Source organism: Arachis hypogaea, chromosome 11, assembly GCF_003086295.3.
Source record: "Arachis hypogaea cultivar Tifrunner chromosome 11, arahy.Tifrunner.gnm2.J5K5, whole genome shotgun sequence".
Taxonomy (NCBI): Eukaryota; Viridiplantae; Streptophyta; class Magnoliopsida; order Fabales; family Fabaceae; genus Arachis; species Arachis hypogaea.
Window position 1 is genome coordinate 43,004,209 of NC_092046.1, and position 15,042 is coordinate 43,019,250.

The 15,042-nt window shown below is 31.5% G+C and overlaps 1 protein-coding gene across 1 annotated transcript; it reads right to left on the reverse strand.

Annotated features, from left to right (window-relative positions):
• Positions 1–5,179: 5,179 nt before the first annotated feature.
• On the reverse strand, positions 5,180–8,118 carry LOC112720765 (bax inhibitor 1). Its single transcript, XM_025771840.2, has 6 exons — positions 7,649–8,118; positions 7,159–7,302; positions 6,944–7,035; positions 6,014–6,200; positions 5,583–5,738; positions 5,180–5,487 (listed from the first exon to the last, which is right to left on the reverse strand). The coding sequence occupies exons 1-6, from the start codon at positions 7,754–7,756 to the stop codon at positions 5,437–5,439; spliced, it is 738 nt and encodes a 245-aa protein (XP_025627625.1). The 5' UTR covers positions 7,757–8,118; the 3' UTR covers positions 5,180–5,436.
• Positions 8,119–15,042: the final 6,924 nt, after the last annotated feature.

Consider the following 15,042-nt stretch of genomic DNA (forward strand, 5'->3'; position numbering starts at 1 on the left):
CGGTAAAAGTGATTCAGTCATTAATAATATACGTTATGTTTAGAGCTAAATTATATTAGAATAAATAATAAGCATTACACTCACCTCGATGCAAGTGGCCAGAGAATGACATCAAACCCTCTCGGCCTGAATGTAGGGAACCTCCAGAATATCCAGGACTGCAGCAATGCTAGTGGCCCAGCTAAGTTTTTTACATTTCGATTGGCCACTCTGCAGAGACACCTATATAACCAAGATAACGTGGCCGAACCCCAGCTATACTTTCCAAGTCCGTCGAGATCCGCAACATACGGGAGCCAGCGTAAGTGCACTCTGGCCCCAGACTTGTCGCCAAAAAGCATTGTGGACAACAACATCATGATGTAACCACGAGCATAGACCTGTACCGTGGGCTCTGTAGCATCATTCGGCATTACTCTGAACCTGTTTTGGAACCACCCATATGACACCGTGAACTCATCAATACAGTCCTCAGGAGGAAGTTCACCGAACAACTCTTCAAACCACTGCCACGCAGGCTTACCACCTTCCATCAACTGCTCAAAGTCACTGAGACAACCACTAACTGGAAATCCATCAACAGGGAGGCCGAATTGATATGCCACATCCTGTAAAGTGACAGTGCACTCTCCAAATGGCATATGAAAAGTGTTTGTCTCTGGACGCCATCGCTCAACAAAGGCACTAATCAGTGGCTCATCCAGCTTAAACCAATAATCATTCAGCCTAGCAACATGCAGCAGTCCGGCGCTATCTAAGTAAGGCATAATACGGTCATGCAATATCATCTTTTGTTGCCTACGGATAGTCCGTACACACCGGGTTGGCTGATAACAGAATAATAAGCACAGTTACAACTCAACATCGCACACCAACCAAAAATATGTATCAGAAATTAACCTCACTCCTAAACCAAACATGACCCAAACCCATCCTAAACATGTTAACCTTAACCTTAACGTTTCACAAATTTCTAACACAACAACCACTTTTTTTTCCAAATGAATCACATTCTTATAACTAAACACATCAACGACATTGACTATATCAGTTGTAAACCAAATTAATTACTAACCTCTTCGTCGATAAAACCTGCCACGTGCGCGATGCCGTTCAATCGGTACATGTCGTTTCTTGCCATCTTGCACCGCCACCCAAAGCCACCAAATCAGCCTCCTCCCGCCGCCAACACAACCTTCGAAAGCCACCCTCAGCCGCCGTCCACCGGAGGCCACCTCCTCCGACGCCTTACCGATCCTCCACTGCCGCCGCCCACTACCCTTCCTTGAATTTTTTCCCGGTGCTCTCCTCCCCTCCACTGCCCCTCCTCACCGCTAATGGAGTCTCTCACAAATGAGACTTTACTCGTGGAAGGTAAGTAAGGTTTGGGTTAACAAATGAATCGTTCTAGGCTGCTGAGGGGGTATTTATGCACGTAATTCGTGCTAGGTTGGTGGGGGTTAGATTTGCACATAAATCGTGCTAGGGGGTTGAGGGTTACAAAGATGAACGTAAATCGTGGCAGGGTAGTGAGTTTTAGGTAAAAACACATAAAACCCACTAGGCTAGGACGATTTATGTGTCATTTGTAAAACACATTAGCCTGGGACGATTTATGCTCTATTCACCTATGTAATTCATGCATAAATCGTCCCAGGGTACAATGTTTTATATATTAATTAACACACACCAGCCTAGGACGATTTATATATTATATGGTTTAGGGGATTCACGTAAATTAGGGTTGCAAATAATTTATTTAAATAAAAAACCCTATTGCTATCATAGAATATAGACTATAACAAATGTTAATAAATGAATTTTAAAGACTAAAAATGAGAGGCGCAACAAATATTCTATAAAAAGGACAACTGCATCCACTATTGTTATTTTTGCTCCACATCCAATTGAAATTTTAAGAAAGACTATTCAAAAAGCTAGTGCAGTAACTTCTTAAAAGTTGACCTCCTTCATGAAATTTGTTCTAACCCCAAGCCACCAAAAAAATATTCTTCATGATGTCCTTTTATAATTTGTAATGGTCTAAGTAGAACAATGTGCAGTTATCCTTTGAGGAGATGTGAAAAATTGTTATAGTTAAACAATGTTATGTTTTTTGTGGTGTAATTTTTGGAATCTGTATGCCTTTGTTGTTGCTATAGCCTATGAAATTTTGGATTATGATATCATACTTATGCACTTGGTGATTTACCACAAACAGCACTTGTTTCATAGTGCTGCAAATTTTATGTTAAATTCAGATTTAACTTCTTTGTATATTTTGATTAATCTCTTTTTTGTTTAACTGTTCACGATTTTAGAAAAACAAATACCTTATTCAAAAGTTGAACTCATGCAAACTTAATATTTCAATTCATTGTATTGTCATCAATACATTACATAGTACTTAAAAAATTTAAAGATTGGATTACATAATTATCATTTATTAATTATAAAACCCAACAACCTAAAACCTAAACAAATACCAAAAAAAGAGTCACCAAAAAAAAAAAAACAAATACCAAAAACAATTGCAAAAGTTTTTTTAAAGTCTTAACATCACTCTCCAAACTTATCATCTTCTAAAATAATATAAAACCTTTTACGGAATGGGTGTCACAGAAACTGATTTATCACATCCAGGGACAGCTCTACTCTCTACTCTTGAAGTAGTGGGGGCAAGTGTCCCCACCCCACTGAAAATTTGAAAATTTTTAGTAGTTCTTGATAATATAGGTTAGTTGCCCCTAACACAACTAATTTTGCCCCCACAACAAACTAATATAGGTTATTGGCAACTTTTGCAGACATTTTCATATTTGAAATAAGTATGAATAGTAATTTTTAGCCCTTTTTTTTTATCAAAGATAGGAGACTCGAACTCGCAACCTTTTAATTGAGTATGAGGAGACTATGCCATTTGAGCTATAACTCATTGGCGTAGTTTTAGCCCTTTGATTGGTTGAGAAAATAAAAAATTTACCTCTAAAATCATATATTGGGTGGTTTGATATTAAACTTATTGAAACCTTTTAAAATTTTAAAATAAACATAAAATGATCTTTAGTAATTTGTTGATTAGATAATTTAAAAAGTAATCATATTTTACAAATTATAATATTATAGTACAATTGTATAAATTATTATCATACTATATATTTTTTTTTCTATTATCAAAATTTTTTGGATCTGTCACTGAAATTCACATCTATCACTCCAACAGAAAAAGTTATAATGAATTACATACTACAAAGTAACAAACGTAGGTGAATCCAATTTTAAAGTCAAACCATTTTTACATTTTTTTTAAAGACATAATTTTATCTCATAGTTTGGACAACTATAAAATAATCTTCCAAAATTCTCTATCATAGTTGAGTAGCTGCAATTGTAAAAAACGACATTTTTATTTCTCCTATTTCTTCTATTGCGCACCGCATTTCATTCCTGCTATAAGATCTCTCAATAGAATTATTTTTACTTGAGCTACTTTGACTTCTCTCTCTACCTTCCATCATATACGTGGGAAAAAAACATGAATTGAAAAAAATAAAAGGCAAAGATTTGCAAATTAAGAATTTATAAATTAAAAAAGACTAGTTTAAATATTATAAATCAATTTTGGATATCAATTTGAACTATAACAATTTTTATCCACACCAACATACAATTAGAATACTATTAAATTGTGTTCACACCAACATATATAATTAAGAGAAAAAGATAAATAGGTTCTGACCTTTTGTCCCGCGGACATTTTCGTCCCTGACCATTGAAAAATACTTTTAAGATCCTAACCTTCACAAAATTCGAACGGATCAGTCCCTCGATCAACGGAAAATACTTGTCACGCGTACGCGTCGCCTGAAAAACTTCCCTCTCACGCATACGCGTGGGTCACGCATACGCGTCGCCATGAATTTAACAATACCTGATTTCTTCATGAATTCTCCACTTTGTATGTTTTTTTTTTTTTTTTTGCATTTCTTTCAAGCCATTCTTGCCTTCAAAACTTTAAATCATTCAAACAAACATATCAAGGCATCGAATGATAGAAAAATAAATTAAATTTAGCAATTTAGGGTGTGTTTAGCTTACGAAGCATCAAACGTAGGTTTAGTTTTTTTGTTTATATATATTTTTTACCTATTATTTTTTTGTATAGAATAATAATAGTAAAATTATATCGTACTAAAAAAGAATATTAAGAGTATTAAAAATATCTATATAAAAATATCATAAAAAATTTTTAGATTTATTTTTATCATTGTCAAGATAAATATTTTTAGTACTCTCTTTTATAATTGTAATTCTCGTGTACTATATTTTAGTGTAATTATTTTATAATATAAATTATGATTTCATTAAAAAAGACAAATTAAATAAAAAATTAATTATAGGTAATAATATAATCATAAACGTTGAATTCCAAAATAATATTAAGAATAAAATTATTGAGAATACTGAAATCAGAGTACGATGTAAAAAATACTAAATTAATATTTTGATGTATAATGCAAGGCTATGATGATGAAAAAATAAAAAAGAAAATGAAAAAAAAAAACCGACAAAAAATGTTACTAACAGTTTTATCATTCGATGCCTTGATATGTTTGTTTAAGTGATTTAAAGTTTTGAAAACAAGAATGACTTGAAAAAAATGAAAAAAAAAAAAAATATGCAAAGTGAAGGATTCATGAAGAAAAATGAGATATTGTTAAATTTATGGCGACGCCGTGTGAGAGAAAAATTTTCCATATGACGGGTACCGCATACGCATACACGCGACAAGGGGTACCGTGTACGCGTACGCATACACGCGTCCGTTGACCGAAAAACTGATTCATCCAAATTTTGTAAAGATCAGAAACTTAAAAGTATTTTTTACTGGTCAGAAACGAAATTATTCTCGGGACAAAAAAATTAAAAACCTATTTGTCTTTTTCTCTATAATTAAAATACCAACCTGACACTTAACATTCTAAGTCATCAATGATTCTTTTCCAAGAGACTAACGAAAATGCACGATTTAAGAGATTCAATTGGTCATTTATCAAAGTACAATTTGAATTTCGAAAACATTTAAACATTTACTCGTTGAGCAACCGACCAACTCTAGCCCAGCAAATATCGATAAGAAAAGAAAAGTGAAGACGACCTAAAAGCTCTCCGCTTTCACTTACCAAAATCTGCCCATCTCTTATTTACTTCAAGTGAACCAATCATTATTTAGGACGCGTAACAACCAAGAAAAGGGAAGAGCCTAAAAAGATCACATGATAACTAGCTGCGTGCTCTTACATTTTTGTCTGCTCAAACTTATGATTTATACAAATTGAAGTGGAGAAAACGTTGTGGACAACTGCTTTTATGTATATCTACCTACACAGACTTTACAACCAAACGAAACGCAAATCAAAGCTGATAGCCGAAAAATCACTCTTTCCTCTTATTCTTTTTCTCATTTTTCTCAACCGAATTCTTCAACTGCAAGACCATAAGAAAAATGTTAGTCAATCATACTAAATACAAATCATTTAAGTAACACAAATAAAAGGTGTAAAATCTTCTCTAAAAAGTACCATTATAACAAGAATCCGCACAAAGATTGCAGCCAAATCAGTAAACAGAGTCATGGCATGCTTCACATAATCTAGATCACCAAAGTGTGCCCTCTCAATTATTTCTTGGGTATCCACGATCACGTAACCCACAAATACCAAGAGTCCAAAATACAACTGCAAGAGTTGCAAATAAGGCAATCAGAAAATATAAAAAAGATCAAGAATCGAACATTATATTAATCTTAAAATTAATGCCGTAAAAGATTGGTGCCTCATAGATTGATAATTTACTATTAAGAATCAAAAGACTATAATATTTCATTTTTAGTCTTAAATAAAATCATCATCAATCCTCATTTTCAGTGACCGTTTTTTAGTGATTTACTTGTATGCTATATTTGGTCCTCTAACACAATATGCTAACAAGAATTAAGGCTTAGTTACATTACCTCAAACTTAAAAAGTGCTATCGAACCACCAAAGATGGCGGAAGCGAAGTGCAGCCACATAAGAACAGACAACCCAGAAGAAAGCATGCCGCCAAGGTAGAGGTACTCCCTTCGCTTTGCAACCAAAGCTGCCGCTGAGAAACATGCAAAGGCCAAGGAAGTTCCCACAAACGCAGTAAAGATAAGGCTGCAAACAAAATAGGACAAAATCAACGGTTAAAAAGCATTAAAAGTTCAGATATTAGATAACTCAGATTGTTAGCAGATATTAACTTCTTATACTGCTTTCAATAAATGGATCTTTGACAAAAGTGATCTCTAGATACATCAACTTTGGCACAAAATAAGATCTGTTAGAGAATTCAACTATAGTAAATTCTGAAAATTATAAGTGTTACTCTGTAATTCTTAAATACGGACTATGCCATGCTACTAGAATCAAGATCAGGTAAAATTAGCCAAAATAAAATAATCATTAATTCAAATAGTTAAAAACAAGAAAGAAAGACGCGCAATGTAATGTTCTCTATTTCATCTTAAATTTAGGATTTCGCAGTGAGCAACAAAGAATTTAATTGCTACGAACTGAGCTTGTAACAAAATTTTACATTGACATTCAACCATACGCTACAATATAGACAATTTATTGGATAGCACATCCACCCAAAAAAGATAAAAAAAGGAACTATCTTGGCCTATGTGGCAGCACATGATTAGATATTATTGTCTTGAATTGATTGTACATACAAATTGAACGTGATCACAAAACTCATCACCAATATACATGCACAATAAATTACAATCAGCAGCAACTAAAGCTATAAAATTCAGCAGAGAAGACAAAGATTCACGCCAAGATAATAAAAAAGCCATAGTTATAACCGAAAATAGTACAGTAAAATTCAAATACAAAAATACGCAGCGACATACCTTGGTTCAACTTGAATAGCCAGATCAATAAGAGGTCCAATGTAGGCACCTTGAAACAGGGCCGAAACCATCAACAAAGTAACCCTCTTTTGCTACACACATCAACAACACAAAAGAGTGAATATCAAACAAATGATACAAATTAAAGAAACCAAGAAACGAGCAGAGAGCTTCATTCCACAGGAGAATATCCAAATCCATATCATACATCATACCTCTTCAAAAGGAGGTGTGGACATCAACCACACATAGCTTCCAATGGAAGCCAAAGCAGTGAGTAAACCTCCAATATTCCACAGCACATGAAGGTAAGCACCAACAGCTGAAGCAACCACAGCGCAACATAGCGTAAAATAAACCTGTAATCAAATTACATCACTCAATCCGTCACAAACAATCTCTGACTATATGTAAGACGATATATGCTACATAAGAAATTGTTCTATAAATATGTCATCACAGAGATCAACATAACCAAAATAAACTTCTCTCAAATTTTCCAATGCGATGAAACAAAGAATTCCAATTCACTTATCCGCAATAATCTAACGAACACATTCACCATCAATTTATCTATTCTTAATCACCCTAGAAAATAAAATCCACGATAAATGTAACTACCAAGAATCCATATTAACACTGTCTAGCATATACACTAATATTACTAGTAGTAGTCAGCGATGAAATCGAATTCAAGATAGTTACCTGCTTGAGATGATTCTGAACTACGGGAGAGATCTGATGGAAGTTCTTGAGAGCATCGTAGCTCCAGCGGGTTCGGGAAGAATCGAAGAACGAAGTAAAAGACTCCATTATTATTTTATTCTTCCTTCCCTCTTTTGATTTTGATCAAAGAGACGGAGCGCAACGAAACGAAGATTGCAATATTGTAAGAGGAGATAGACGGATAATTGATTAGTGAAGAAGGAAAGCGCGAGAATCTGGAGTTTATTTATAGGGTTGCGGGGTCTTCGCGAAGATTCTCGTTTCGTGGAAAGTTCTGGTGTTGCCTAAGCAACTTCTTGAACCGTAACTCGAATTTATAGCGATGGACCCCACCAGTGATATTACTCTGGGCTGAACCGCTGAAGCCTCAAGTTTTTATTGGTTGACTTACGTGGATGTATACATCCTTCTGAGTTGTGATCATGGCTGATTGGTCATTTGGTCCTTTTCCGTAATATACTAAGAAAGATCCTCATAAATAAGTAGCAACCTCCTTTTCGCACAGTTTTTTTAATAGAGTTGTAAAAAATAACTAAGGCTAACCCATTAAAATATAGACTTTAATTTTAATGCAGTGATAATGTAAAATATTTTATTTGATTGTATAATTTTATCTATTTTTTAAATGTTTATTTATGTAATTAATATAAAAATAAATTATTTTTATTGATATAATATTAGATACACATATAAAATTATTTTATATTGATAATATATCAAAAATTAAATTCTAAAATATATACAAAAATTTATATCGTTTATAGAAAAAATTGTAAAAGATATGAATGATGAATAAATTTTAAAAAAATTTAAAAATATTATATATATTTTTAAGAGATTTTAAAAATTAGATTTTAATAAGATTTTTAAAGTATTATTAAAAAAATATGATTTTTTATTCTTTATATTTGGTAATTTTTATAGATCAAATTTTGTTTTATTTTTGCATGCATTTTTTTTAATAGTTATTTCAGTGCTGTCATAAAATTTTGAATCAAATAGATAAATTATTTGTTAAATAAAAAAATTTTTGTCACTTAAATAGAGTTAACCATCAAAATGATGCCTAAAAGATTTTGATGTTGACAAAAATAATTCTAATAAACATAAACAACAAGTAAGCTCTTAAAAAATTATTAAATTTGTAAAATGTGACTAGTCGTAATTAATTCTCTTGCCAGTTAATTAAAAATAAGGAACTATTCGGAAGAGGTAATTAAAAGGTCTATAAAAATCTATCATTATCATCAACATTATTGATATTATTATGACAGTCAAATGCTCTTTTAATGTTTTTGTCTCTAAAATATTCTCAAATTGTTTAAGGATATTGACGTCATTTAAGTTTTTTTTTTTCTTTTTTTTTTTCTTAGTTTTGGATGATTCTCTTTATTAATTTTAGATTTTTTTTATCTTAAGTTTTGAATTTATTTTCTTATATTTGGATTTTTTTTTGGATTTTAGATTTTTTTCAATAATTTTAAATGTTTCTTGTTTAATTTTTAGATTTTGTTTTCGATGTTTTTTGAATATTTCATTTTGTTAATTTTTTTTAAATAGTTTTAAATGTTTCTTGCTTAATTTTTGAATTTTTTCGATGTTTTTTGAATGTTTTGTTTTGTTAAATTTTAAAAATTTTAAAATAATTTTAGATGTTTTTTATTAAATTTTGGATGTTTTTTATATTTTGGATAATTTTTTATTATAATTTTTTATAATAATTTTTAAATAATTTTAGATATTATTTTTTAGAATTTAAATGTCCCTATTCATTTAAATTTTAAGATAATTTTTATGATAGTTTAAATTTATGTTTCTTACCAGAAAAAAATTGGTTAATTAGCTACGGTTGACACCTCACGGGATTGTAAGAATTAAAAAATAACGCCTTCACCATATTTATAGTTCCAACAAAAGTAAAATATCACAACAATTAGCCAAAAAGTATATATATTTATATTAAACCTATCTCTCTTTTTCACATCCAACGCCCTGAAATATTTCCAAGTATTTAGCAAAAAAAGTATACATATATACTTAGACTAAATTTTGGGTAAATGATTAAATTAGTTCATAAAAAAATGTATTCATTTTTTAAATTAATTTTTAAAATATTTTTTGATTAAATTTATCTTTTAAAGATTTTAAATTAATTATTTTAGTTTTTTTGTTACTTCCATTACTAATAATATTAAAATTTGTTAATGTGACACATTAAGTAACACATAACACATATTTAATAGTCTTAATTAACAATTAACATAATAAATTTATAAAATAAAATTAAGTTAACCCCAAATTGAAGAATTTTAATGTTTCAAATTCTCTTCTCTCACTTAAGTTTTAATTTATTCTAATTTTATAAACTTATGTTAATAGTCAATTAAGACTCTTATGTATAATTATAGTCTCACTTAACATGACATATTAATAAATTTTGGTACAATTAACAAAAAAAAAAGAAGATTAACGCAATTAATTTAAAATTTTTGAAAGACAAATTTAATTAAAAATATCTTTTAAAAACTAATTTAAAAACTGAATAATTTTTTGAAAAAAAATTTAACTATTTATCTAAATAAATAATGTCTTTTTTTTTTCTTTTTCCAGAATTCAAGTACCAAATAGACACACAACCAAAAAGAAAAGAAAAAGCAATGCCCCAAATATGAGCAATTACATTATACTTGATATTTATAAGTAGCACACTAACACTAAAATTCAAAACAAAATGAATACTAAACGATAACACAAGAATATTACAACATAATTATTTAAAAAGATTAATTTAAATTCATTGTTAATATAAAATAATTTTATGTGTGAATTTAATTACGTAACATCATACTCATAAAAATAAATATTTTTTATATTAATCATGTAAATAATTATTTAAAAATAAATATAATTATATAATTATGAAAAATATTTTATATTATTATTTTATTAAAATTAAGTTTTTTTTTTACCAAAGATATAAGACTCGAACCCGCAACCTCTTAATTGAGTATGGGGAGACTATGGGCTCGTTTGAGAAACTCTAGAAGTAACTTTTTTTAACTTTTGACTTATGAAAAGTAGTAGCATTAATGTCTGGTGCAATTTTCAAAACCAAGTTGCAATTTTCTAAGAAGCTATTTAGGAGCTTATAGAGAAGTTAAAAAAAATGACTTCTCTCGTAATACTTCTACTTTTCATCCAATTTCTATAAAATAAGCACTTTTAAAGTTAAAAATCCAAACACAAAATACCTTATTTATAAGTTACTTTTAATAGAGTCATTTATTGTTTAAGTTATTTTATCAAAAGGAACTTAATTAAGCTCTTATTTAAATGTGTAAACAATTTTGTATGAAAAAAAGGATAAATAATTAAATTCATCCGTAAAAGATTATTTGTTTTATAAATTAGTTTTCAAAATTTTTTTAATAAAATTCATCTTTCAAATATTTTAAATTAATCACGGTACTCTTTTTGTCATTTTTTTTTGTTAATGGGGCTAAAATTTGTTAATATAGTGGCACGTTAAATGATACTTCAACACACATAAAATATTTTTAGTTGATTATTAAAATGATAAGTTTATAAAATTAGATCAAATCAAAACCTAATTGATGAGTAGAAAACTTGAGGCATTGAAATCTCTTAATTTGGGGTTGATTTGATATAATTTCATAAACTTATCACGTTAGCTGTAACACTCTCACTATCAGAAGTCACGCTTCCGACTGCGCCACTCTGATAGGAAGAAGTATTACGACTACTTTACATACTAAATACTAAAATAGGAGCCTGTGACTCGACACTGTATCGCTGATTTCTTAGAAAGCCGAAAATAAATACTTTATCTTAAGAAAAATACAAACAGGCATAGATTCATATACAAGACTCCTTACATAATAACTCATAATATAATATACATATAAAACATACAATTCCTATCCCTCTTACAAACTCGTAATAACAAAGACGAGGGAAGAAAATAATCTAATTAATACAATATCTTATAAACCAAACGCAGTATATCTCTTCTTAATGCTTCTTCATCCGGTTCCTGAAAAGGTAAAGCTGTAGGAGGGTGAGAACCTAACCACACGGTCTCACCATAGAGTTTCAAAGTTGTTATAAGAAGATATTTAATAAGAAACTGTTTTCAAGCTCAGTGATTATCATTGCCTTATGAATCTTTTAAAACCAATAGGAAATCGTTCAAAACCCTTTTCAAAGAAACAATGTTTAATCTTTCAGAAATCCAAAATCTTTCCTTTCTTATAAGAAAATCTCGATCAGAAATCAACCACGCAATCAAACAACACAATCATTAATTCAGCATCCAAGTTCATTCTCCAATGTAGCACGCCAGAACAAACACAGGCAAGACAGACAAGGAAAGCACAAGTAAGTAGCAGTTACAGCAAATAGTTCAAGTAGCAGTTAAGAACAGTCTAGCAATTAGGCAAACCAAAACAAGTCCAAACCCAAGCAAAGCATACAAATGCATATGATGCATACCTGTCCTATGGCTGATGAGGCTCATCTGTCGGTTATATAGCCAACCCGACAAGTCTGAATTGTCCTTAGACCATCCCCCGACGTGCATCCCCAAGAGTCTATGCATAGCTTTTTCTCAAATAATCAATATTACTCAATGGGGGTATCCTTTCCAGGAATTTATATAGTGCCCGGTCACACTTACGTCGTAGGGTCAACAGAGTATCGAGTTTTCAACCTGGTACACGAGGTGGCAAGCCACGGCACTTAATCCAGGGAACCTCGTATCTCAGATATTTCAAATTCATAAGCCATATAAATAATTCATTCATCATTCATCAACATCTAAGCCATTCTCAATATCATCATCATTCGTCAATCCATATCTCATTTCCAAATTCATTCAAAAATCATATTTCAAATCAATCATCATCATCCTTCTTTCCGTTAATCAACAATCTCAATTCAAAACATAATTCTTTCTTTTCTAAATAAATCAATCTTAAAATATATAACGTTCAAAAACTAAATCTTTTTAAATCATCGCTTCAGGCAAAACTTTCAATTTTATAAAATTTCGGCAGCATCTCCTCTAAAATTCGGACACTGCCACCCTTTTCGGGTCCCACCCAAACATTTCTCAAACTTTTTCTCAACCATTTCCAAATTCCAAACATTTTCCAGAGTTGAACCAGCTCCAATATCAAATTATTCTCAAATCAGACCAATTTCAATAACACTCTTTTTAAAATCAAACCAGCTCAAGCATTAAATCATTTATAAAATCAGACCGACTCAAAATCAAACCGCTTTAACTCCAAACCAAGAAAAACCACTTTTCATAATAATTAAGTAAATAACTTTTCAAACTCATTTCTTATCAACAACCGTACTTCACTCAAGCAATCAAGCAACCAATAATTCAGTCTAACAAACCATCACATTTACAAGACAAATATAATCACAAAAGTATATCTTTCTGCGTCAATATCTATTTATAACAACTCTGTAATATAGAATAGAATTTAAGAAAAACCCCTACCTCGACTCGTCGAAACCATAACTCAAAACGCGCCAACGAAACCATTTCTCTTAACCCGAAACCAACAGCAACCGCAAACTCAGTCCCTGATCACTTTCGCAGCACTCACAGCAACTTAAAAGCAACATGCAACGCTCAAAACACGACCCTACGTTACCAGAACCTCAGAGTTTATAACCAAACATAACAGAATATTAACATGGGTTTCTGAAACATAAATACTTACCGAACTAAGAAAATAAAACAGCGGCGGTCGCTGAACTGGTTTGGCGGCAGCCACCTCGAACGGCAGCAGCGACCAGAACTCTGGCAATGGCGACTGAAACAAACATATAGCGATGATTGAGCTCCCGAAAATTCAAAGGAAACGAAAACCAACTTAAAACCTTACCGGCGGTAGATCTCGGTGACGGCAGAGGTGTTCTCCGACGGCAGAAGTGGCGGTAACCCCGATGGCGGCGCTGACAACGACGGCTCCCTCCGGTGACTTCCTAACCACGGCGACGGCAAGGAAGCCATGGCAGCGGCGGCAACAAGCTCCTCTCCCGCGGGCTCCTTCTCTCTCCTGTGTTTGGCTCGGCGGCGACGGATATCTCTTCTCCTTTTTCTACCCGCGACCAGCCTTGACGGTGACGGACCCAGAGGCGGCAACGACCATACGCGCAGCAGCAGCAGCCCGCGATGATGACGATGGCGGCGCAGCGTGGTGGCGGCGTGACGAACGATGGCGACGGCGCAGGTGACACGACGGAGGCGGTGCGAACAGCTCCTCCTCCCCTGGCGCTCTCCCTCTCTCACGGGTCTTCCCCTTCTCTTCCTCGGCGGCCCCCTTCCCCGCTTCCCTTCTTTCCCTCTCTCTTTCTTCTTTTCTTTCTTTCTTTCGTTTCTTTCTTTCTTAATCCCTCTCCGTATGTGTTATGTACTCATGTGTGGGTGCATTTGTGTTTTTGTTTGTGTATATGTAACTAGATGGAGTAATAATAATAATAATAATAATGATGATGATGATGATGATGATGATGATGATGATGATGATTAAGTCAATGGTGCAAGAAGGCTGTTAATGAAGTCCGTTTCGAAAGCTACACATGATTTCTAATAAAATTATGATATAATGTATAAATTTAAAATCTAATTTAATTATTTAAAATTATTTTAAAAATATTATTTATTTATTAATTTGCTAATTAGATTTTAATTAAGTATTTTAATTTAAAATTAGAAATAATATAATTAATTTTATTTGTTTATAAAAACTAAAATATTACATTCTAAAATCTCAATTATTTAAATTAAATTATTTAAAATTCTTATCCTTTTACAACTGTTAAGTTATATAATTTAAATATAGAAAATTACTCAATAATTATGAGATTAAGTAAAATTTTTAATTTAATTATCAAATCTTAACTTAATTATTTCTAATAAAACAATTTCTAAAAATAAAGACTTTAATGAATAAATAAGTCGGAGTTAGCTTTTAATAAAATTTTTCTGAAATTTCTGGGTCTTACATCCTACCCACCTTATAAAAATTTTCGTCCTCGAAAATTGGTATAAAATAAAAGAGATTTCATATCACTTCACTCTTGAACGCATTTAAAGAAAAGGTAAAAAGTTTCAATATATATATATATATATATATATATATATATATATATATATATATATATATATATATATATATATACATATAGTTTCAAATACTAGGATTTTCATATGGCATAAAGGTATAAAGGGTATAAGTGTGATGCGAAACAAAAGTTACAAGATAGGCTTGATGTATAAGATGATATGTTTCAAACATGAGATGGTAAAGCAAGGCGGCAAAAAGTTATAA